This window comes from Sceloporus occidentalis, unplaced genomic scaffold (genome assembly GCF_023333645.1).
Source record: "Sceloporus occidentalis isolate IW3139 unplaced genomic scaffold, rSceOcc1.0.p SCAF_23, whole genome shotgun sequence".
Taxonomy (NCBI): Eukaryota; Metazoa; Chordata; class Lepidosauria; order Squamata; family Phrynosomatidae; genus Sceloporus; species Sceloporus occidentalis.
In genome coordinates this window covers 5,991,948-6,015,959 of record NW_028317003.1, presented here as the reverse complement: position 1 = coordinate 6,015,959, position 24,012 = coordinate 5,991,948, and the positions used below count along the sequence as shown (strand labels likewise).

Genomic DNA, 24,012 nt, shown 5'->3' with positions numbered 1-24,012 from the left:
TCATGGGGCACAGTGGCATATAGGGTTAAAAGGCATATTATGGGGCACTGTGGCATTTAGAGGGTTAAAAGGCATATCATGGGGCACAGTGGCATATAGGGGGTATAAGGCACTTCTGGGGCAGATGTGCATAACTAGGAGGCAGGTTGGAAAATAGAAGGAAATAAAACCAAAATATTTTTCTCAAGCATAGCTTTTATTAAAAAAAGTGTTTAAATGAATTAAAATTTACTGGTAAAACTTTTTTCCTATAGGGTCGTCTTATATTCAGGCTTTTTCTTTTTTTCCTAAATTAATATTAAGATTTGGGGGGTCGTCTTATAATCAGGGTCGTCTTATAATCGAGCAAATACGGTAATCACTGCCCCCAGGATTTACATTCCCCTTTACCTGCAACTGCACCTTAAGTTAACTTTATTAAATTAATTAAATTAACCCTCACCATTAAATTAACCCTAAACACCCCATCAACCATGTCTGCCCCTAAAATTAACCCTTAACACCCCATCAACCATGACTGCCCCTAAAATTAACCCTTAACACCCCATTAACCATAACTGCCCCCAAATTAACCCTAAACACCTCATTAAGCATAAATGCCCCTAAATTAACACTAAAGACCCCATTAAGCATAACTGCCCCCAAATTAACCCTAAACACCTCATTAAGCATAACTGCCCCTAAATTAACACTAAAGACCCCATTAAGCATAACTACCCCCAAATTAACCCTAAACACCTCATTAAGCATAACTGCCCCTAAATTAACACTAAAGACCCATTAAGCATAACTGCCCCCAAATTAACCCTAAACACCTCATTAAGCATAACTGCCCCTAAATTAACACTAAAGACCCCATTAAGCATAACTGCCCCTAAATTATCCCTAAACACACCATTAAGCATAACTGCCCCCAAATTAACACTAAAGACCCCATCAACCATACCAATTTATTAGGTAATTTATCTGGAGTACATGCAATTAATTTAGGGGCAGTTATGGTTAATGGAGTATTTAGGGTTAATTTCTGGGGCCGTTATGGTTAATGGGGTCTTTAGGGTTAATTTCAGGGGCCGTTATGGTTAATGGGATCTTTACGGTTAATTTCAGGGGCAGTTATGGTTGATGGGGTATAAGGGTTAATTTTATGCTGATGACTGAGGGTTAATTTAATTAATTTAATAAAGTTAACTGTAGGTGCAGTTATAGGTAAAGGGGGGGCAAACTCAGGGGAATCTAAATCCTGGGGGCAGTGTGAACATTATTAATGTATTTATTTATAAAAGTATGGTATCAGTGATATTCTCTGAATGATTCGAATCTCTGTAAGATTCGGATCCTTGTAAGATCCCGATCCCTGTAAGATTCGAATCATTCGACTCTTCGGATCATTCGACTCTTCGGATCATTCGACTCTTCGGATCATTCGACTCTTTGAACGACTCTCTGACTCTAAGAGTCATCGTTCCTGTGTGAATTAATGAGCTGTAACCTGACCCCAGAGTCTGTGTCTGAGTGCTCTGCAGATGACTCACAGCTCTAGGATCAGGTTACAGCTGCATGATTCACAGACTGAACCGTTACAAACGAATCGTTCAGTCTAGTGAACCGACTCATCCGGATCACTAAAAAGAACCGGATCAAATGAACGATTCGTTCATGATCCGGACATCACTAGTTTGAGACCATTTTAAGGTCTTGTATAGAGAGGCTTTGCCCATTGGATCTCTGCATCAGAACACCATTTCACTTCATTGGCATACAGTTGGTTGTCAATCATGCCCTCCTTTTTACAGGGCGCAAGGTGTTTAGACACCTATTCACCTTTTTTATTGTGATTTTTTTTAACTGTCAAGGGTGTCATCAGAATTGTATACGTGCGCGGGCCGCACTCATTCAAATATGGCCTTTAATAAGATATGCAGATTGAAATAAAGTAAATGACACAAAACCTTTACTTTTCCTCTCGCTGATTTCTGGGCCTAGAAAGTTTTATCCTCTGAAGTGACTACAGATTCAGGATTCTGGATAAGTAAAAATAAAATAGTTCTATTTATTCTAGGGATACACCGAAATTAAAATTCTGGACCGAAACCAAAAATTCAGGGTTCACTTAGCCGAAACCAAAAATTACCCCCCCCCCGCACCTTTAAAACTAAAACAAATAACCACACTTTTAATAAAAATAAGTAATACACCAAAATTGTACAAAAAAATTAAATAACAAACTCGGAACCAGCTCAGAAGGGGCGCACAGCTGCCCGATCAGCAGCTGCAGCCTGCAGGACTAGTTGGGAGATCACAATCTCCCTCTACTCGGCTCAACATTAGGGAGTTCAAGGTCTTTACTGCTCCCTAATCACTATGCGCCGGCAAATGATGCAGAGCGTGTCTTAACCCCACGCTCAGCATCAATAGCCGGCGCGTAGTGATGAGGGAGCAGTAAAGCGAGTTCTGAAGTGACAGACCTCGCGCTCCCACAACAGGACGATGGAAGAAGAAAGAAGGATGGAGGAAGAGGTAAGAGATGGGGAGAAAGGGGTGTAAGTATATATATATATATATAGATATATATATATGTGTGTGTGTATGGGCAGTTGTGTTTGTAAGCTTGTGTGTAAGGGCAGTGTATGTGTGTGTGTAAAGGCAGGTGTCTGTACAGTGTGTGTGTAAGGGCAGTATACATGTATATGAATGTGTGTGTGAAGGCATGACTGTGTGCATGACCGTGCTGACAAAAATGAAGCATGTTTTATGTGGCGATGCAAGCGCGACATTGTAAAGTTCAATTGCAATCAGACATTACGACATAGAATAACGTGAGCAATGTGACTAGGGCCAGGACAGCCGTTACGCAATTGAGAACAATTCTTTTATACAGAGAAACCTGTAATCACCATATTGATCTGGAAATAGTAAATAACCCAAAATTATCACATTAGTACATAGCTGGAGACTGGTGTAGAATGCCTTCCATCACATTAAGTTTACCTGACAGGTGCACTCTTACCGCTATTAAATACTTTTAAATGTAGTGTTTGTTGCTACCTACGGCATAATTCTGTGTTTATATAATTTTGTGGTTTATCACAATGACTTCTACAGATAAGGGACAAAACACACACTACCTCCTTCTCTAACACCATTGAGATACTGCTGCCCACAACTGCAATGGGAGGGACTGTTTACTCTACAAAACACACTAACTGGCCGCACGCACAGACTCTCGATTGTGTCTCCAGTGTTTATATCCTTTACTGGGCGGAGACTAAGTTACACACTCTGTCGCTGGCGTGTGTCGTACTTCCTACCGGAAACGCAGGGATATGTCGTCGCAGAATCGGGGTCAGCGCGCAGGCCCGGAATTGTTGTTGCATTGATCGCCCGACGGGTATTTTTCACCGGTAGGTTAGGGTAATGGGGGAACTCGAGCTGTTCTATGCGGTTAGGATCTGCTTGTTGCTGCGGCCCGGCCGTTGGACCGGCTTGGGCGGGGCTTAGCAGCTTCTGGAGATATGGAGAGAATCAGTTTGGGGGGACCTGAGATACAGAGAGCTGGGGAGAGGTGGTTTGGAAGGTGGTTGATGCTGTTAGCTCTCTTTATAAGCCCCTTTTTTAATGAAATCGGTCTTTTCGCGGATAGTGTTGCTACATAATAAATAGAAACGTGATCAGAATTAGGAACGTGTTGTAAAAGGAGGGGTGCAAGTGACAGCATGTGGGAGTGACAGGTATAAATAATGCTTGTACCGGAAATCACACACACGGTTGGTTAGTACTCCCCAGGGTTGCTGGTTGTGTGATGCTGTATGTAACATTGTAGAGTTTCCGGTGATTTATTGGTATGCAGAGTTGCTGAAATATAATTGGCTGTGTTCACTAAAGAGTTTGCTGGGGTCTTGTGGTTTTAACGCCCTCACTTCTCTATCGTTTGTGACCCAGCAATGGGGAATGTGGCCCTGTATAATGCATAACTTAATCTGTGATTAGACTTTAAAGAAGTCTAACTGATTTAACTGTATGTTATACAGGGCCAGCCAACCCCTTCCTGTAACAGAAGTTGTTTTGGGATGGACTGTCGCAACGTGAAGTGAAGTGAAGCAGCTGAGACTCTGCTGACCGGTCTAGTGAATAGACCCTTTAATTCGTATTGTTGAGTGATGGTCTTTAATATGTTTGTAAACGAAAAGATTTTAGCATAATTACTGTAATAATTACGTAAACAAATATTACAGCATTGTCTTGTTGCGGCCCTCCTCTCCTGTTGTTTCTATTAGTCAGATTGCTATATCATACACTAATTGCTATGTCCTGCCTACCCTTGATGGCGCTATATATAAAACGAACATAATAATGTTGGCCATCGCATTTTCCAGCAGCTTAGGTTCTGCGGTTTCAAACGAATTCGGCAAAGTTGACTTCAGTTGGAATGGAACGATAGCGATAATGTTAATTTTAAAATCGTGTACCTTAGGCTGCCAATGACCGTATTCTGCAGTATCGTTATACTTACTTGGCGTTATTCCATCATAGAACACCATTTTCTGGAGATATCTGGTTGAATAAGATTAAAGGATTGTGTCCAGCAAGCTTTTTTCTGAGTGACTGTACTGAAGAAACGTGAAGAATGGCTGCCGACAAAGCAGGGGGTAAGTACAGCTTTATTACGCTTTGTACTTGAAACTGACCGGGAATAACGTTTTACTCCAGATTTTAATTGTTACAAGGGCTGTGTCTCCTTTCCCTTGTCGAGACATATTCGAGTTAACCCTACATAAAGACTTAATGTGAATATCTTTAGTATGCTGACTTTGGGATTTATTTACTAAATAAGGAGTTTACGCGGAAGCTACTGTTTCACCTCATTGAGTAACATTTTAATTTCATAGGGCAAGCCTCAATGAGCTTTTCAAGAAGAATAGCTTATTAAATCAGATTTCTCAGCTATCCTCTCAGTGATTGAACTAATATGCTGCAGTAAATAAAACCCTTTGTCTATTACTTGGGAAGTCTCCTAGCCGTGAGTTGCAAACCGTTCAGTTGCGTTGGTACTTCTGAGTCCTCTACTATATTGCCACCAAGCTCCTTCTCTATTGGAGTGGCACTGCAGCTTGTCTAACAGGCTTCTATGCTGACGTGGTACCCGTGGGAGCTTAGTGTATCCCAGCTACAGATTACGAAATCATGCAAAGTGTGTGAATGCGTGCACATGCGCGCTTACCTGGCGTTGCTCAGGGAGAAGCTGTCAGGAGGTAGCTTTTGAGCAAGCGAACCAGCAGCATTTTGTAATGCCATACCATTACTGCTGCTGAAAGATGGGTATCAATAATAACAGTTTACTGATTACTTTGATTGTACCCTCAATGCCACAGTGACTTATGAAATGTTTTTGATTATGATTTATTATCTTTTATTTATATTGCGCCAGCAGTTTACGCAGTGCTTCTTACACACAATGTGTGTCATTGTGGTCTATTTTTGTTGAATTTTAGTTATTAGCCTCGTGTCGCCAAACATAATTGTGATTCTTCTTAACAATTTACAGAGCCAGGGTGTGAAAAGAATGAAGCCTCTGCTAATTGCTCTGCCAGTTCTGACCAGGAAAAGGAGTTGTCTAAGTGCGCTTTTCAAGCATTCACGGTAGGTTATGTTGTCATAATGGCAGGCCGTTAAAAACAAGTGACACGCTAATAGACAACCTAGTAAAAATAAAGTAGACCATTTCAACCAAAAGTTTTGTTAGAACGTACAATATAAAAGTATTATAACACTTAAGCATTATAATACTTTTCTATTGTACGTTCTGACTGTGGACATCGTAGCTCCTGTAAACAATATTGCTATATTCATTTGGATTTATACTTTTTTTTGTTATGCCTTTTTTGTATCAATAATGGTTTTATGTTTCCATTGGTGAGAAAATATTGTTTTGCTGTACTTACGTTATTTGTTTTACAGGCTGGAAATTACGAAGCATGCCTACAACATCTCGGGGAACTAAAAGAAATCAACAAAGATGATTACAAGATCATTCTTAACGTTGCAATCGCAGAGTTTTTCAAAAGTGACCTGAGCACGACGGACAGTTTGAGGCAAACGCTTAACCAATTGCGGAATGAAGTAATTGATAGATATTTGGATTGTTGCCGGCCAATGCACATCGTTGAACCTGAGAGAAATATTATGCCTAGTCCGTTAACAAAGAAGGAAATGGTTCCTATTTAGGTTTGAAACCGCTATAGTAATGTCCATAATAGTAAAGCGTAGAGCAGACTTCTTGGTTGCATTCCCTACTTCAACTGGACAGAGTATGTAACGTGTACATGTTTAAGGCCATGGTGGGGTCCTAATAAGAAAGGCTTATAGGACAGATGTGGTAACGTAAAATGGAGTAAGCCAATTGCATAGTAGGGATGGGTAGAGACATTTAGAGAGTTGTAGCCGTTGGGACATACTTTTGTGGTCAAACTAATTGGAAAGCAGGGTAGCTGAAGTATTACTCGGTTCAATAGTTTGGAAAAGGATATTGGTTTCACCGGGTGATCATGTTCATGGAATGGGTGTGTGTGTAATGGGAGGTATGGGCCAAGTGCATGAAAGATTGAAGAACGGGGCTGATAGATATATATATATTTACGTTGCTAAGCTATATTCTCCCATTTCAGGTCCATTCAGCTGTTGATGAAATAGACAGCTTAGATGATGTGGAAAACAGCATGCTTTACTATAATCAAGCTGTCATATTATATTACCTGCGTCAGCACGTGGAAGCCATTAATATTGGAGAGAAACTGTACCAATTTATTGAACCATTCGGTAAGTGTATTCTTCTCTTTTTAGTGAATATATTTATATAAGCCAGAACTTGCATTAAGGATGAAAAGTGCAGTCAAACCGGGTAGTGTAAATACGGATAACTCTTGTCATTAGATATTGTTATAACAGGGCAGGTGCAAATTAATCAAATTGCCAACATGCGCCATCTATTTAAACATGTCTTCCCCTTGGTATAATGGACACTTGCAACCTAAATTCCTCTTTGTTCTTTGCATCCATTTACAAACCAATTGTTCCTTTCTCCTAGAGAATCTGCTACTTACTATTTGATTTTATTCTAGTAAAATTGGAACCTTTTCTATAGTAAATATGGTAAATTCCATACATGTCTGATTAAATATGGTGCTATTGACCACGTCCCTACTACTTTTAAACACCCATCTTCTGTCCTGCAAGGTTGTAGCTGTGGCACATTTTCAAGCATTGAGTTAATTCCAGACTTTTGTCATGTAATAATCGGGAGAGAACTTACAGGTTCAAAAGCCTGCTTTTGTTACGAATAAAGTGCCACTAGAATATGTTCATGTCTTAAGGTGGAACAGCACCTTTTTTAAAATGCCTACATTGTCATTAACTCAGATACCCCTAGAAGTCTGTCCCACACTGGTTAGATGTTTTTTGCCCCCTGTGATTTACCCATAAATCATATTATCCTTAAATAAATATCTGGATTATCTGCCGTGCTTCATGGGGCTTCTTCCTTGCTGTCTTTGACCCTACAAATCTCTCTTGATAGTACTACTCATTCTGTCGTTGATTTGCCGATGGGATTCATTTTGTGCTATTTCTTCTTTATTATGCTGCCTCCATGTAGTAGGGAGCTTAGTTCTGTGTTAGTGAACTGAATTGGTGGCAGTTGCCCGTGGATCTCAGCCATTACAATACCTGGTGGAAAGGATTGTATCATTCTGGATAGTTTAAAATCCAATAGACGCCCACTGAGCGGTTGCCCCTACTTTATAAATTCCCTCATTTCCAAAGTCTGTCTTCATGGAAGCAGTGATGCGTTCATGTCGGTGGCTGCGCCCCCCCCCCCCCCCCCGGGAATTTGGTGTTCTGTCTCAGAAGGTCAACCGATATTATGGGCCGGGGTTTGAAACCTCGAGGCCGCCGATATCATTGAATCCATGATCACATGATGGATTTGTCATCTAACCGTAGATTACCCATAACTGACGAGCCCTGCTCTAGTTGGCGGTTTAGGACTGAGCAGCTTTGTTATCATCGAGCCATCATAGTCTTTGCTGGTGCTTTCGGTCCAAATGTAAAACAAGTAAAATCTAAAACCATGACTTGTTTTTTATTTTTATATAATCAGCCCCAATTTCACAGGTTTTTTTTGTTTTTTTTAACAGTGATCTAAAAAACATTTAACTGTTTCCTGCATTTTACAATTGTTATCTTGTATGTTGAAGTAAAAAAAATGTAACCTTTTGGTAACATTTACCAAACATTCCTTTTTCTGATCATATTTGTTTGAATGGGATGAGTCTCTAGAAAAACTTTTTTTTTGAGAGCCAGGTAAACTATGTACTCTCCCAAACTGTGTCAGCGTATATTGTATATAATATTATATATTCAACAGAAATGCCAAAAGGTGTTGGAAATGGTTTGTCATCTTTGGAATTGGCACACAGCACAATATGCAGATGTGTATGGCTAATGTCCTAGTTATCTAGTTATATACGGTATTATACGTAGTCTTGCATGTCTTATAACCCGCATTGCACCTTTCTGCCACTTTTGTCTGCCACTTGATTTCTTGAGCCTTAACACATGTGCCAACTTTAATCTTTATATGTGTAACTGCTTATATCTGTGTAGAAGCCCCATCTACAGTTATGGAAACCTTATTCTGCATGATGACATTTCTCAATATTGGTGTATATGTGTATATATATGTATGTATGTATGGATTTAATAACGCATCATCAGAACTGTTATTCAACTAGTGGAAGCCATTCTTTTGTTGCATAGCATTGTAAAAAAAAATGCCTAAACTAAATCTAATGATGGCTGTGAGTAAAGAATTGCAACCAACAACTAGATGACTTCATTCCAAGAATGCAGCGATCAAAAGGAAAATTTTATTCAGCTTAGTATGTTAATAATATACCGATATATGCTAAATATACAATAACCATGCATGGGTAAAAATATTTTTTTTTATTAATAGTAGTCATAATGTTGTGAGATGGTAGACTTGTCTATGCGTGCAACCAAAAAGGATGTTATGATCAAAACGTCTTATAGGATTGGCAGCAGTAGTTATAGGAACTACCGGGGTCGCGACTGCGACCGGGCCCTGGAGTTCTGCAAGTCAGGGGGGCCCAAGGGGTGCCGAGCGGTCGTTTTCAGCAACCGCTCGGCACCCTTCTGTCCAGTGGCGTCGCTACAGGGGGGCAAGGGGGGGCCCTAGGTTAATCCTTGCCCCCCCTGCCGGATTTGGAATAAAGTCGCAATGCGACTTTAAATTCCGTCTTTTTTTTTTTGTTTTTTTTAATGCGGAGGAGAGCGAGGGTGCGGCCTGCGTAGGACCGGCAGCCAGGGCAACCGATCTTACGCGGGCCGCACCTCGAGCCCTGCTACTTACCTGTGGGAGGGTCTTCTGTACTGCTTCCTCTGTGCAGTACCAGAGAACGCAGAGGGAGGCCGCGCCTGTGAGCTGCAGTGCAGGTAAGGGGGTGGGGAGGGTGTTTGAATGAGTATGCGTGATTGAGGGAATTAATCTGTGAATGACTGAGTATATGAATGAATGAATGAGTGTGTGTGTGATAGCATGGATGTGTAAGTGCTGGCACCTAGGCATGATGGGACCGTGATTGCTGTCAGCAATCACACTCCTATCATGCCAAGTCAGCCAGTACATGCTGAAACCTAGCTAGCTGCCCCCCTTGTGTATTGATGCTGCCAGCAGTATGGGGTTTGCACATCACTTACAGCCACCCTGTACTAGCATGTACTGGCTGACTTGGCATGATAGGAGTGTGACTGCTAACAGTAATCACAGTCCCATCATGCCTAGGTTCCAGCATTTACTGGTTGGGTGTGTAAGTGCTGGAACCTAGGCATGATGGGACCGTGATTGCTGTTAGCAATCACACTCCTATCATGCCAAGTCAGCCAGTACATGCTGAAACCTAGCTAGCTGCCCCCCTTGTGTATTGATGCTGCCAGCAGTATGGGGTGTACACATCTCTTACAGCCACCCTGTACCAGCATGTACTGGCTGACCTGGTATGATAGGAGTGTGATGGCTGTGTGGGCAGTGTGGACGCCAGGGCTGGCTTTGGGGTGTGCAACCTGTGATCTATGCCTGTAATTTAGGGGGTTTTAAATATGCCTTTTAATTACGTGTTTTTATGTGAATTCCAATTGATCTATACCTGCAAAGCTGGTTTTCCATACATTATTTATGTATACCTGGAAATACAGTGTTTGTATATCTTATTCAGTTGATTAATACCTGCAATGCTGTTTCCATGTATTTATTTGATCTATACCTGCAATGCTACGTTTCATATACTATTGTATACCTGCAAATACAGGATTTGTATGTCTGATTCTGTTTATTTGAAATATACCTTCAGTGCTGAGATCACAAGTGAATTTCAGTTGATCTATACATGCAAAGATTGGTTTGTGTGTTAATGTGTTGATCTATACCTGCTATCGGCAACTGGGGCTAATATTAATATATATGGGCAGCAGGGGCATCAATACACAAGGGGCAAAAACACTAACGACAATGCAGTGCGAAAAATCCATCCTGATGTAGACGTCTGTGACGTAGATTGTGTCCTGCTGTTTGTGTATTTTTGGTTATCAGTGTAGCAGAGCCTGTCCCCGGGTGTGTGTATAGGTGTTGGTGTGGCAGAGCCTGTCCTAGGGTGTGTGTTTGGGTGTCGGTGTGTCAGAGCCTGTCCTGGTGTGGGTGTGGCAGAGCCTGTCCTGGTGTGTGTGTGTGTGTGTGTTTGGTTGTGGGTGTGGCAGAGCCTGTTCTGGTGTGCATGTCTGGGTGTTGGTGTGACAGAACCTGTGTTGGTGTGTGTGTTTGGTCATCTGTTTCCTGGCACTTAACTTACAGTAGGAATTATTTAATTTATAATTATCCAGAGATAAAATGCCCTCCTGAAGTTGTAGTGACTTCAGGGGACAAAACGTTCAAGGCCCTGAAATCATTTAGTGGAAAAGTTATTTATTGTGTTATAATATTTATTTCAAGGATTAGTCGCACTCAATTGTGATCAAGTATTTTAGCCCAATAACAAAAGTATAATTCCATAGCGCATTACTTTTGGAAATTATGAATGCCCCCCCCAGTTTGACTGTGGTATCTTGTGTGCCCCCCCTATATATTGTTTCTAGAGTCGCCACTGCTTCTGTCTCATCTGCTCCCTGCCACGACCGCCTGCCTCAGCGCTGCCCCGACTGCAGTGGTGGGAGCGTGAGGCCTCTGTCTCGGGTGCCAGCGCTTCACGCTGAGCGCCGGCATATGATGTCAAATGCTGGCGCTCAGTAGTGAAGCCGTGCACACCGCAGAGCAGCGAGACAGAGGCCTTGCGTCCCCACCGCAGGACTGCACGGTAAGTGACCTACAAAGGGGTGTAGGGAGAGGGTAGATAGTGAGAAGAGTAGGGGGGCTAGGGAGAGGGTAGATAGCCTGAGAAGGGGGTAGATGGGGTGGGGGGGCCCTTAACAGATTCTCGCACCGGGGCCCTGAGGCTTCTAGTTACGCCCCTGGTAGTGCCCCAAGACAGTTGTGATCACGTTATGTAGGGAGTACAGAGTACATTGGTTCGTTCTGAATAGGAATACAATGTATTCGCGGGACGCACTGTTATATGCAATGGCTGCTTTTAGCTCTTAACCATTTTAAAGCTTACAAATGTCATTCCATATTGTTTTTAATCTCGCTTTTTTAACCAATTCTATGTTTTTCTGCAAACTTTTCTTCCCCACAATGCTTTCTTTGCCACTGACATTTTAGGTAGGCGTATTTGTCTGAAAACACCTAGACCGTCGCCCCAAAGCACTAAAGGATCGTATACACCAAACAGACGAGGTGAAGATTCACTGACTTGTAAATTCTGAGGTTTTCCGTTTTCATTTTATTTATTTATTTTTTAACCCCCGGCAAGATCCAGTGGAAACTAGCAGGGTAGAGGATCATCGGCCATGGAAGCCAAACATCAACTTGCCAACCCCAGCTACCAGTCAGAAATTCTCCTTTTTCAATATACATGTTTCCATCTTCTTTCAGACCCTCTGATAAGACAAAATCAACAGCCCTTGCTTAATTAAGTTTTATTACACATGATACATAAACACAATTTCTCTTTACATTGTGTATAAAGAAATATATAGCTCTAGGATATGCTCTGTGTTTGTGTGTGTAATATATATATATAGATAATTAAATTTTTTTTCTGTAGTGGGAAAGTTCTATATATCAAAAAGAAGGTGGAAACATAGTTGACATACTTGCATGAATATTATCGTACTTTTCTTTTTTTAATGCTTTTTATTTTTATAAAACCTGTCCCCTTTGCGCTAACAATGCTGTTGCTGTCTGTGTTTAATGCATGCTGTCATTTAAACTGAATCTATCCTTCAAAAACAATTTATGCTATCGTTTGCGGGAATTTATAAAGATATATTTAAATAGTGCCGGTTTGCTTAAAATGCCCATTTTCACTGTATTTTCATGGAATCAAGATCTCTATTTGATAGAGGTTGCAATTTTTTTCCACTAGCTATCTTAAATGAAACTGAGAACGCCTTGGGTTTCCCCTTATACGCTCTTTATGAAGGTTTCCTAATGATTTCTTGCACTATACATCATGTCGTGAGACTTCATGTTTTGCTTCATAAAGAACTTTTGTGTCTGATAATTGTCTTTTTCTTCTGTGTATTGTCACATACATGCTTTTTTTCATAAGAAAATTGGGGCAACAGTACCTTCTTTTCTTAGCATAGGACACACACACACACTATGCTATGACTAACATTTTAACACAACATACATAAAGAAGTGGCCTTGTGAGAATGACAATTTATTTATGAAGCTGACAAGTGTTACATGAGGGCATACATACCCTCAAGGACTTAGTTTTGGAACAGTTCTTGGATGTAGGTAGTGAAGGGCAAACCTTCTTTAGAAGGTGGACTGTGAGTGGTCTCATGAACACACACTCTCTCACTCTTTCACACACTCTCTCACTCTTTCACACACTCTCTCACTCTTTCACACACTCTCTCACTCTTTCACACACTCTCTCACTCTTTCACACACTCTCTCACTCTTTCACACACTCTCTCACTCTTTCACACACTCTCTCACTCTTTCACACACTCTCTCTCTCTCTCACTCACTCCCTCACACTCAGACTCTCTCTCTCTCTCTCTCTCTCTCTCACACACTCACACACACACACACACCTAGGACTTGCCATGAGTCCTTTGCCCTCCCAGATTGTTCTAGTAACCGATAACATAACTATACGGACATAAATGTATTTATTTTCCCATAAACAAGAAAAAATATATATTCTTTTAAATGTATTTACTAAGATGCAGTTTCTTGTATGGTGGGAAAAGAACAGCATACGTTATAGTAATAAAGCTTAGCCAATTTTATCCAGCAGGAGTTTAGAATCGTGGGATACCTCCACTAGGTCTCATTACCTTCCGATCTCACAGCCACGAGATGGCGATGTAGCAGCTTCTACGTCTTTCCCTTTGGCATGTTTGTATGAAGAGCAGCCGAACAGTCAGCCATTATACTGCAAACAGAGAAACTTCGTTTTGTATGCTTATTATGTCATTATCTTCAGGATAGCCTTATGCCTCTCCCATGCATGCTTATATTTCCTCATTGAATTATCCCCCCATTCCTTCCATTACAGTAGTGATGGCACATTAGGTGGCCAGACCACAGTTTGGTTGTAGATGAATGAATTTTAGTGCCATTGGGCAGCTCAATCAATTGGGTTACCTTGTCTATAGGCATATGTCAAAAAGACCCACATTGTCCTACAAACATTTGCAGAATCAGGGTAGTCTCTGCCTAGATCGCTCTAAATGATAGGAGAGATTATACATTATATATATTATAATTTTTTGTATGTGTTTATCTTACATATCCTTTAAGTTCATATCCCCATCTTTTATATAAATTATAGTTTAATGGTAGAAAACAAGAGAAAATTATTTGTGTAGAGATTATTCTGCTTATTAACATTCATGTCATTGTGGATTCCTTTAGCGCCCAATATATGCTTCTCCTGGAAAGCCCTTGACATAAAATCAGTCCTAGATCTAGAGTTTTCTAGAGTTTTCGAACATAGTTGTTCTAATGATTGGGTATATGATAGATATATATTTAATGAACTCAAATTTATAATTTTACAAGTCTCCCATCTACTTGGGTCCATCTTGTTTTCTAATAATTCCTTTGAGTGTTCTTTTTTTCTTTTTCTTGATTGGGTCACATTAAATGGACACTAATGTTAACCTCTACTTTTAGTGCAGTCTCAAAGCTTATTGTCTTCATTTGTCTTCTCATCTGCTTCTATGAACCTGTTGATGACCCCAATTATCCATTCAAGAAAGCGGTTTTCTGCGCGCCTGTATAAATTACCCATATGTACATCATATAAATATTTTTTCTTGAACTGCATTAATGTTCGTTTTTAATTCTTGCTGTATTGTAACACCAATTCCATTACATGCAGATTAGTATTTTCATGCTTGGCCTCTTTAAATTTTTCTGCGATTGCAAAACATGTTTGAATCTTGCCCAATTTACTTATTTAGCGTTGCTCGAAAATATATCACATAAGGGCTTTCTCGGAACCAGCGTTTCCAGTCGCTGCGACATAGCCATCATCACAGATATTTGAGAGACCATATTCTGGTAATCCAGACCTGTTCTATAAAGTCCTGTTTGGAGAAGGCTAGATACATGTTACTATCTTTGTGCAGCGCTTAATGTGCTAACATCCTGTGATTCAGAAGTAGACATTTGTATTTAACCATTTCTGTGTTGACTGTGTCATACATAGTAACCTGACATAAAAAAGTACAGTTCTCTTTTTCTCATCTTTTTTTTTCCGTTTCATTATATTATTGTCGCCGTTTATTTAAACCCGTTTTCCTTTGTTACAGAAGAGAAGTTTGCACACGCAGTATGCTTTTTGCTTATAGATTTATATCTCCTTACATACCAAACGGAAAAGGCCTTGCATTTGCTGGTGGTCTTGGAAAAAATGATATTGCAGGGCAACAACAACAAAAATGGGAAACACAATGAGGTATGTTTTACAGCGGGCGTAAGGTCTGAAAATCTAAAATATGTTTATTAAATGAGCCACCAAAGGCAGAATATAGCATTTGAGGAGAATATAGCATTTGAGGAGATTCTGCCAATGAAGGCAGAAGAGAGGGACTCGGGAGTAAGTATTTCTGAGCGCCACAATGAAGTAAAGCTTTGGTAAAAGCAAGAAAGGTGCTGGGTTGTATAGCTAGAGGCATTAATAGTAAGAAGTAGGGAGGTGGTTCTGCCACTTTGGAGATCTCTGGCCAGACCTCTTCTAGGGTATTGTATACAGTTCTGAAGACTGTACCTCTAGAATGTTATTGGCATTTTGGGTAAAGTTTAGAGGAGCGCTAAACTGGTGAAAGATTTGCAGGATACAAAATTATCAAGATGAAGGACTCAATATATATAGCCTGTATGAGAGAAAAGAGAGGACATGTTATAGAAACATTTAAATACATTCAGGGATTTAACATGCAGGAGGGAAGTTTATTCACTGAGTGGCTGGATATGTGGAACAGCCTCTCAGACAAAGTGGTAGTCTAATACAGTAATGCAATTTAAACATACATGCGATTACGGTCTAAATCTTTACATCTGGGAAAAACGGGCTGACCAGATGGTTCTTATCTGTCATAAAATTCTATATTTCTGCGTCTGGGATACATAAGAACTGACGTGAATGAACAAGCACCATGCTTGTTTTATTACACCCAGTTTTTGTAAGTTTTTTTTTTTGTTTTTTTTTTTAATGTTGATATTGTTGAATCACTGTAACTGGTTAATGATTGATCACGTTAGAAGCTAGTTTGGGAGTATATCCCATGTGTCTGTCTCAATGATGCATTTTGTCATGGTTCAGTTGTTGTTTTTGTCTGGGTCCAATTATAAGACAACCCCCCAAAATTTTAATATTAATTTAGAAAAAAAAAAAGACTGAATATAAGACTACCCTATAAGAAAAGTTTTTTGTTTTTTTTTTTAGTTCACATGTAAACTATTTTTTTAATATTTAATAAAAACTGATTGAGAGAAATGCATTTTTTGTTTCCTTTTAGTTGCCAACCTGTCCCCCAGATATGCATATCTTCTTGCCGCTCTGCCCTCCTGATATGCCTTATACCCCCTATATGCCACTCTCCCCCCCCCCATATGCCTTATACCCCTATATGCCACTCTGCTGCCCTCCTATATGCCTTATACCCCTCCCGATTTACCGATGCAACCCTTGACTTGTCCCCCAGGTTTCCTGCAGCGCTGCGAGGGATCTGGATCTTAGTTTTATAGTCAGACCTCTATTTGAGGTCTGATTATGCTCTGAAAAAAACCCTTGTCTTATAATCTAGCAAATGCAGTACTTTGCTCTGAGTCATTTATAACTGTTTTATTTGCTCAGTAACCCATGTTTGTGATATGTCTTCAAAGCTAAAATAATAAGTCTAAGGCGCATGTTTACCAATTGATGATACATTGATGGTGTGATTATTGTAGAATCCATAATTTCTCACATTGGACCCTATGGCATCTTCAACATTGCCATTTTATTATCATTTTTACTATCACGGTGTACAGCTTAAAGCTATGGTGCATGGATGGTATAGGTCAACTCTTTTGATTTGTTGGGGGGCTACTTGCTGAAAGAAAATGCTTGTTAACTGGCTAATACTCCATCTGATGGACCTTAAAATCATTCACTTTATAGACCAACAATAACACTAACAGCAAAGAAACAACTACTCAAAAAGCTGAAGGAGGAGCCCACATAGAAGCAGCCAAGTCCAGGATCCATCAGGTAATTGCTTTTTTTTCTTTTCTTTTCTTAAAAAAGGCATTGCTGCTTTTTTATTTTCTTTTTGGTAAAATTGGAATTTAACTATACTATACATATAAATATAAAGCCTGTGTTGCCACAGGTCCTGCGCAAATGATGAATGTCTGTATGCTCCAGCGATAATTCTGTACAATTTTGGAGAGGTTTGTGTCCTCTTATATCACTATGATGAATTACACACCTGATGCCTGCTTGTTATTAAGGTTTATTTAAATGGCATTACAGGTTGATTATCCTTTATCTGAAATGATCCAAGAATCAATTTTTTTCGGGTAAGGGATACTCGCGCCTCGGGGGTTGCAGGAAAGCCTCTGGTGCTGGTGTCTGACCTCTCCTGTAGTCCTGTGAAGCCTTTCCCCGTCTCCTCTTCGGCTTCTCTGCCGCCATGCTGTGCGCACCGACTAGCCCTGGAACGGGGATAGCATATCCCTGCCCACCGTACTCCGACACCAGCACACCAGTGCAAAAAACTTCTGGTCCCGAATTTCAGATAAGGGATACTCAACCTGCGTATATGATTGCCAATAAAATCGCCTGCAATGTATACTTGAGCGCTTTGCGGGTAGGTAAGCGTGTTGGTTGTAATTTAATGTTTGTCTAATCTTTATCACAGTATAAAGTAAGAGCCTACATTCAAATGAAATCTCTGAAGGCGTGTAAAAGAGAAATAAAGTCTGTGATGAACACTTCTGGAAATGTAAGTATGTTTGCAGACATCGCTTTCTCTGCACTTCTGTCGTTCATCATGTAAAGATAGGTTTGTTCTCTCTTCCAACAACATTAAACCATCTCGGCTATAGCTTACAGCACAACTAAAACTATCTATACCTGGTCGTTTTTCTTCAGCAGCCAGTATAATGGTTTTGGAGATAATTAGACATTACCCTCATCAACGCTGAGATCCATGTCCCAAAGTGGTAGGCCTACATTATATGATCGGCTTCCAGTCCAGAAGTTCTCTGCCTTCTCCTCCATCCATCCTTACAAGGGCGTAATAGGGAGGAAATAATCATGAAACATACCTTTACGCATGGCATACATATAAAGTGGGGTTTTCTTGCATATATGTTGCTTATGAAATCTGGAAACTATTTTATTTACTATATAGAACTGTAAACTGTAGTATTTTGGGGGAAAGTGACAAATCTTTTAATCGTGTAAAATAAAATGCTCTCTGGTTGCAAAGTAAGAGGACAGAGGAGGCTGATTCTGTGGGGTTTTTTTTTTTTCTCTAACTTTTCACGGTAGTTTTAAACACAAGACATATATTTCGAAATTAGAATAAATAGTTTGTGTTTAAGATTCCCGGATGTATGGAAATATTGCAACGTATTCGGATTGTTTTATTTTCCATTATGAATCTATGGGGCCTTTTGTTTACATTTACAGTCAACCCCGTCACTATTTCTAAAGAGCAATTTTGAATACCTCAGAGGAAACTATCGAAAAGCAGTAAAACTACTAAACTCTTCCAATATTGCCGAACACCCAGGATTCATGAAAACAGGTATATGTATATGACAACTTTTCCGTTTCTTATTGAATGTTAAGGCTGCAATCTTTTGTGACTGCAGATATATTAACCCATGCATTTTAATGCTAACGTAATCTTGTATATAACAAGGCTGAGATCGGTTTCCTCTATGTATCTGATAGCTGTGACCCAGAGTCCTGCTGCCACATTAAGTTTAAAATAATTATGTCTAATTACAACTGCAATCTACTACTTGCAGTCTTGCTTGTATCGGGACTGGCTCCAGTCTGTCTGGAACTCCAGCTCTAGAGCTTCTACGAAGCACATGATGTTATCGCCCGTGTACCAGTGTTCAAGAACTAAACTGAGCCACTTCGCAAAGCACTGGGGAGTACGGCTGCCACATCAGCCATTTGAAACTGGGCAGCCCTAAAGTCAAAAGTGTTTGACAAGTAAATCCATGCAGCATGTTAAACTATACATGGCATAAATAAACTAATTTTATTTTTGTAAATTTAATATATATATATATATATATATATATATATATATATATATATATATATATATATATATATATATATATATATATATATATATATATGAATGACTCATCAGGGTCGAGGGGCTGTTGTCTTGCCCGACTCCCGGTGATTGTGAACCAAAACCTGAATTTTTAACGGATAATATCTGGCATTCTGCTGGCGATGTACAGAGAGAGGGGCTTTGTTCCACCTGTATTATGGCCCCTACAGCTCCAACTTGGTCCTTTTGCGGAGGCTTACCCTCATTTAGGATCCATAGGTGTCCAGTTCTGAATGGCCCGTCAGACAACTCTACAGCAGGCTAGCAAAGAGGCACCGTATTCAGGAATCCAGCCTCTGCCATTTTTCAGATTTGCTGTATAATATACGCCATAGTGTATGCTTGGTTTTCTAAATTGTTCTTTTTAAACTCAAACCTCTGCTCTTCTGATCAGGTGAATGCGCCAGGTGTATGTTCTGGAATAATCTTGGTTGCATTCATTTTGCAATGGGGAAGCATAATTTAGGACTCTTCTACTTCAAAAAAGCCCTCCAGGAAAATGATAACGCTTGTGCACAGTTAGCAGCAACGTCTACAGATCCAGGTGAGTGCGAGTGTGCGTGTGTGTGTGCGCAAGAGCTGACTGTGAGGCTATTGTGCAATTAAAAAGGGTTAAGTCAATGTAAGAGAATGAAGGTAGAATAACTATGTACTGTTCATACAAACATGAATATAAAACAAAACACCTCTAGCAAGGGATGTTTACTATTCTTCTTGACAAAATTGCATAACTTTGTTTAAATACAAATCACAAGTGTCAGACAATTTAACTTTTCTTTTGAAATCCAGCTCCGTGCAGTAGGTTTCTCTTTGTAATTCTGTGTAATTGTCTCCCCCCCATGATCGATATCGTTACCAGCCATCTCTGTCGATTTTTCTACGGTGTGGCTTGTACCGTGTTATGCTTTTGTATGAGAAAATGGTTTCTGATTGACTATTTTGCTTGTAGGGAAGAAATTTTCCGGCAGACCAATGTGTACCCTACTGACCAACAAACGATATGAATTGCTGTATAATTGTGGGATTCAGCTTCTGCATATTGGAAGACCTCTAGCAGCGTTTGAGTGTTTAATAGAAGCTGTCCAGGTCTATCACTCCAACCCCCGCCTCTGGCTGCGATTAGCCGAATGCTGCATAGCTGCCAACAAGGGGGTAAGTCGCAGTCCAAGTTCCTTTCTTATTTTTAACAATGTTTCAAGACTCATTTGCTCATATTATTTGTATGTGGAAGCCACCCTTCCCTTTCATTGGAACATGACACTTGAGTATTGCGCTCAGCCGTGGGTTCCTCGGTGACTAGAATACTTCCAGCTGTATTCACAATTCTCGTTTTCAAAGTCCTTCCTCCAATCTACCATTCAATTTTAAATTCATACTGGTATTTGTAAGTGAAATTGAATTTGTATGCATGGGTTGTCAGAAAATAGAGCCAAAATATTGTGCTCTATAAATATTTATGCAATTTGTTTTATATCCTAAAAACTGCTATAAATATTGATGTCATGCATTTCAGCAACATATCAAAACCGGTGCCCAGGCCGTCTCTATTAAACAGCTTTAAATATATATATATATATATATATATATATATATATATATATATATATATATATATAGAGAGATATATATATATATATGTAGATAGAGATATATATATGTAGATATGTAGATGTAGATAGATGTAGATAGAGATATGTAGATAGATATAGATATATATATATATATATATAGATATATATAGCAGAGAACAACTGTTGCGCAGATGTCTAAGATTGAGATCTGGGTTCCTGAAACGCCAGCTCCTTACAACTTGGCCTACTCATCCAATCCATCAGATCTGGGATGCCTGATTGACCCGATTTAGTTCATACCCTTAGGTCTTTAACTAATGTTGTTGTGTTCTTATAACGTGGCTTTTTTTTCTTGGTATACCCCTATGCCATTTCCAAAACGATCAGGAACCCTTTTCTCAAACTGTATATTTTGGGATGGCACAATCGAGAATACTGACTTTTTGAAACATTCCTTTACTTGGTTATTTTTTATCTCTAAATTTCTTTCTAAATATTTTGCCCAATTTTTTTTTTAGTTTTCCAGGTGTGAAAATGGGGCATTAATGGCTAGCAGCACTGAGGCTAGGTTTCCACTTGTTTTTTTTTGCTAAAAACGCCAATAGCGCCACCTGGCGTTTTTTTAGTGGAAAAACGCAGCAGCCAGATGTTAGCTGTTCTTCAATAGGAAATCGCACAATGCCATATCCACTTGGCGTTTTTCTGTTCGGCGTTTTTTCAGTCCTCTTTGGCGTTTTTCTGCTTTTTTGGGCTCTGTGGCAGTTTTTCAAAATCGCAGCATGTTTTTTGCAAGGAAATCTTGGCGTTTTTCTCCAATAGAAGTCTATGGGAGAGAAAAAACGCCATGAAAAAGCCATGTGGGTTTATTGCCTTGGCGTTTTTTATGGCATTTTTTTCCACAGTTACAATGCAGAGGATGGACCCAGTATCTGTGTGTCCTACGAGAAATAGGCTGGAAACAAACAGTTTCACACAAAACAAAGTTCATATTGAATTCTACACCATTTGGAACAAACAAACATACGCGACACATCAACTGGATCCTGCGTGCCAAAAGCAACAGCAAACAATTTGCACCATCATTTGGGGCCAATCTTCCTAGAGGAGCAGACATTCGGAATAAAGCACGCCTTACAAACCACAGAAAAGAGACAAAAGGGTCCGCCGGGGCGTTTAAGTAGAACTCTACCAAGTAAATGACATCAGGGGGCAGATACTTGCCATTTATCCTAATCCCTTTTAGCTGGGTGAAACTTCTAACTTGTAAAGGCTGGAAAAACTGCCTAAGGTCAAAAAAAGCAATTTCCACAGAAAGGCTAAAACGCCAGAAAAAACTCCAGAAAAAATGCCAAAACGCAGAAAAATGCAGTGGCAGTTTTCTTGGCGTTTTTCATCAAGAAAAAAAACGCAGGACAAAAACCCAAGTGGAAACCTAGCCTGATTCAATTGAGATGCGTCGTACATGTGCTCTTTAATACTAGTTACATATGTGATTCTGAATCATGGCCTGCAGAGGGTACTCTCTTCCCAGGCATTCTTACTTGTGTCAAATAACACTGAATATTGGAAAAAAAGGACAAAGCTATTGTGTTCCTAGACACACGCCAGCGATTTCTAGCAATTTCTCAGTGGGAATATACATTTCAGGAAAATATAACTAACTCAACCAACTGTGCTAATGTAAGAATTACACTTTAATATAGAAAATAAAGAATTGCCAAATCTTGGATTTGCTGTAATTTATAAAGCAACTAGATAACCTTTTTTTTTTTCTTTCTATAAAATTAAAATAAGTAAAAAAATAAATAAATAAAAATACTTTCAAGTAAAAAGATGTCTTTGCGTTTGATTATTTTTGCAGACTTGTGCTTGCTATTGATCTGTATGTGAGTTAATAATTTGAAAGTCTAGCCAAATTAAAGGTACACTATCATATTTATTAAAGACCAGCAACCAAGGGGGAGAAACAATCCATTCTTGGCTGTACATATGTGCTTCATAGATTTCTCCTTGTCACACCTTAAAGTCTTGGCATGTTCTAAGGCTGCATTCCTTGCTAATTGTAGCCACTGGACGTTCTTGGTAGCATTGCTGTGGTCTTTTACATATCGCAGAGCAATCCAAAAAACATGCTCGACACCAATATTCACACAAACCCTTACGATGGCTAGTTACGTGTTTGTGACAATTCGTAAAAGGTGCGGCAGGTTAATGTCTCGGGGGCGGGGGGGGGAGGGGCAAAGCCGAACGTTCTTTGTATGACATATTTCCCGACATTTGAAATTGTCATGCACATGTTTTAGTTGGGGGGGAGTGTAGATGTGTAGAGGTAGAGGACCCATCGCTGCTAGTAACTTTTGATGAAATCAAGCAAAGAAAATAGAAGAATGTGCTTATTTACAGAATTAAATTTGGACAGGAGTAGGCAGTCTACACTGTGTGAATACTCGCAGAAATCTATTTTTATTGAAACTGGTAAAAGAGGCTTCATTTGTAAAGATTCCTCCTTTTTATGCCACCCACGGATGCGCAGTAACACATGATAACCCCACTCCATACTTACAAGGTGAACGGCAGCTTCTATCTGATCGGTTTCAGGTTTCAAGATGGCAGTTCCTTTTTAACTCTGTTACTTGTATATGATAGGCACAGAGAATAAAAAAAAAAAGAAAAGCCTTTTTTTTTTTTTTTTTCTCCACGTTACGTGACTTTCTACACTTGAACGTTTAGTTTCCTTAGATCGTCTTATGGTGTTCTTGTTGGTGGATTGTAAAATGTAACCACCTCGTTGGATACATATCCTAGATAATACTATTCATGGACGTCGTGTATAGAATTAGGCTGTGATGAATGACAGGTTGATTCATCGCTTTGGTTATTAGAAGCCTGGTGACAGCTCTCCTGGAGATGAGCGCGATCTGCTTTTCCGTCTTCACGGTGACCTTTTGTATTCCGATTAGCTTAATTTTTTCTTCAGTAAAACTATATTTCCTAATTACACAGAACCAAACGAGCAGTGAGGCCGTTAAGAAAATGGCTGGCAGTATGCAACTGAGCAACTTTTACCAGCTGCCCAAAAGGAAGACTAAAACGCGTTCACAATGCTTCATGATGCTGCTACTCCTTCTCCAAATACTCCATATTAAACTTACAAGCAGATAAAAGCATTTAAATCGAATTGATTGTGACTCACGGAGGGTGGGCACCTCTTCCCCCACTGTCTGTTTTCTGTATTGTCAGTTTTAATGTCGTTCTTCATTCTGTTTCTATAACTTTAGTTTTTTTGTTAAAGCATGTGTACTCAAGTAAACTTTTTTTTTTTTTACGTAGCATGAGATATGTTCTTACTTAGTCTGAGGTGTATTTGACGTTTTTTTTAGGAACAATTTTTAAC

The 24,012-nt window shown here is 39.7% G+C and overlaps 1 protein-coding gene across 1 annotated transcript in view; it reads left to right on the top strand.

Moving 5' to 3' along the window:
- Window positions 1–4,627: 4,627 nt before the first annotated feature.
- The window catches only part of LOC149300743 (CCR4-NOT transcription complex subunit 10-A), a 42,269-nt gene continuing 22,884 nt past the window's right edge, over window positions 4,628–24,012 (top strand). The window contains exons 1-10 of the mRNA XM_089484856.1: window positions 4,628–4,649; window positions 5,546–5,640; window positions 5,959–6,120; window positions 6,666–6,816; window positions 15,007–15,152; window positions 16,860–16,949; window positions 17,602–17,685; window positions 18,378–18,495; window positions 19,442–19,591; window positions 19,997–20,199. Of these exons, the coding sequence (XP_089340982.1) occupies window positions 4,628–4,649; window positions 5,546–5,640; window positions 5,959–6,120; window positions 6,666–6,816; window positions 15,007–15,152; window positions 16,860–16,949; window positions 17,602–17,685; window positions 18,378–18,495; window positions 19,442–19,591; window positions 19,997–20,199 (1,221 nt within the window). The remainder of the gene's footprint in view (window positions 4,650–5,545; window positions 5,641–5,958; window positions 6,121–6,665; window positions 6,817–15,006; window positions 15,153–16,859; window positions 16,950–17,601; window positions 17,686–18,377; window positions 18,496–19,441; window positions 19,592–19,996; window positions 20,200–24,012) is intronic.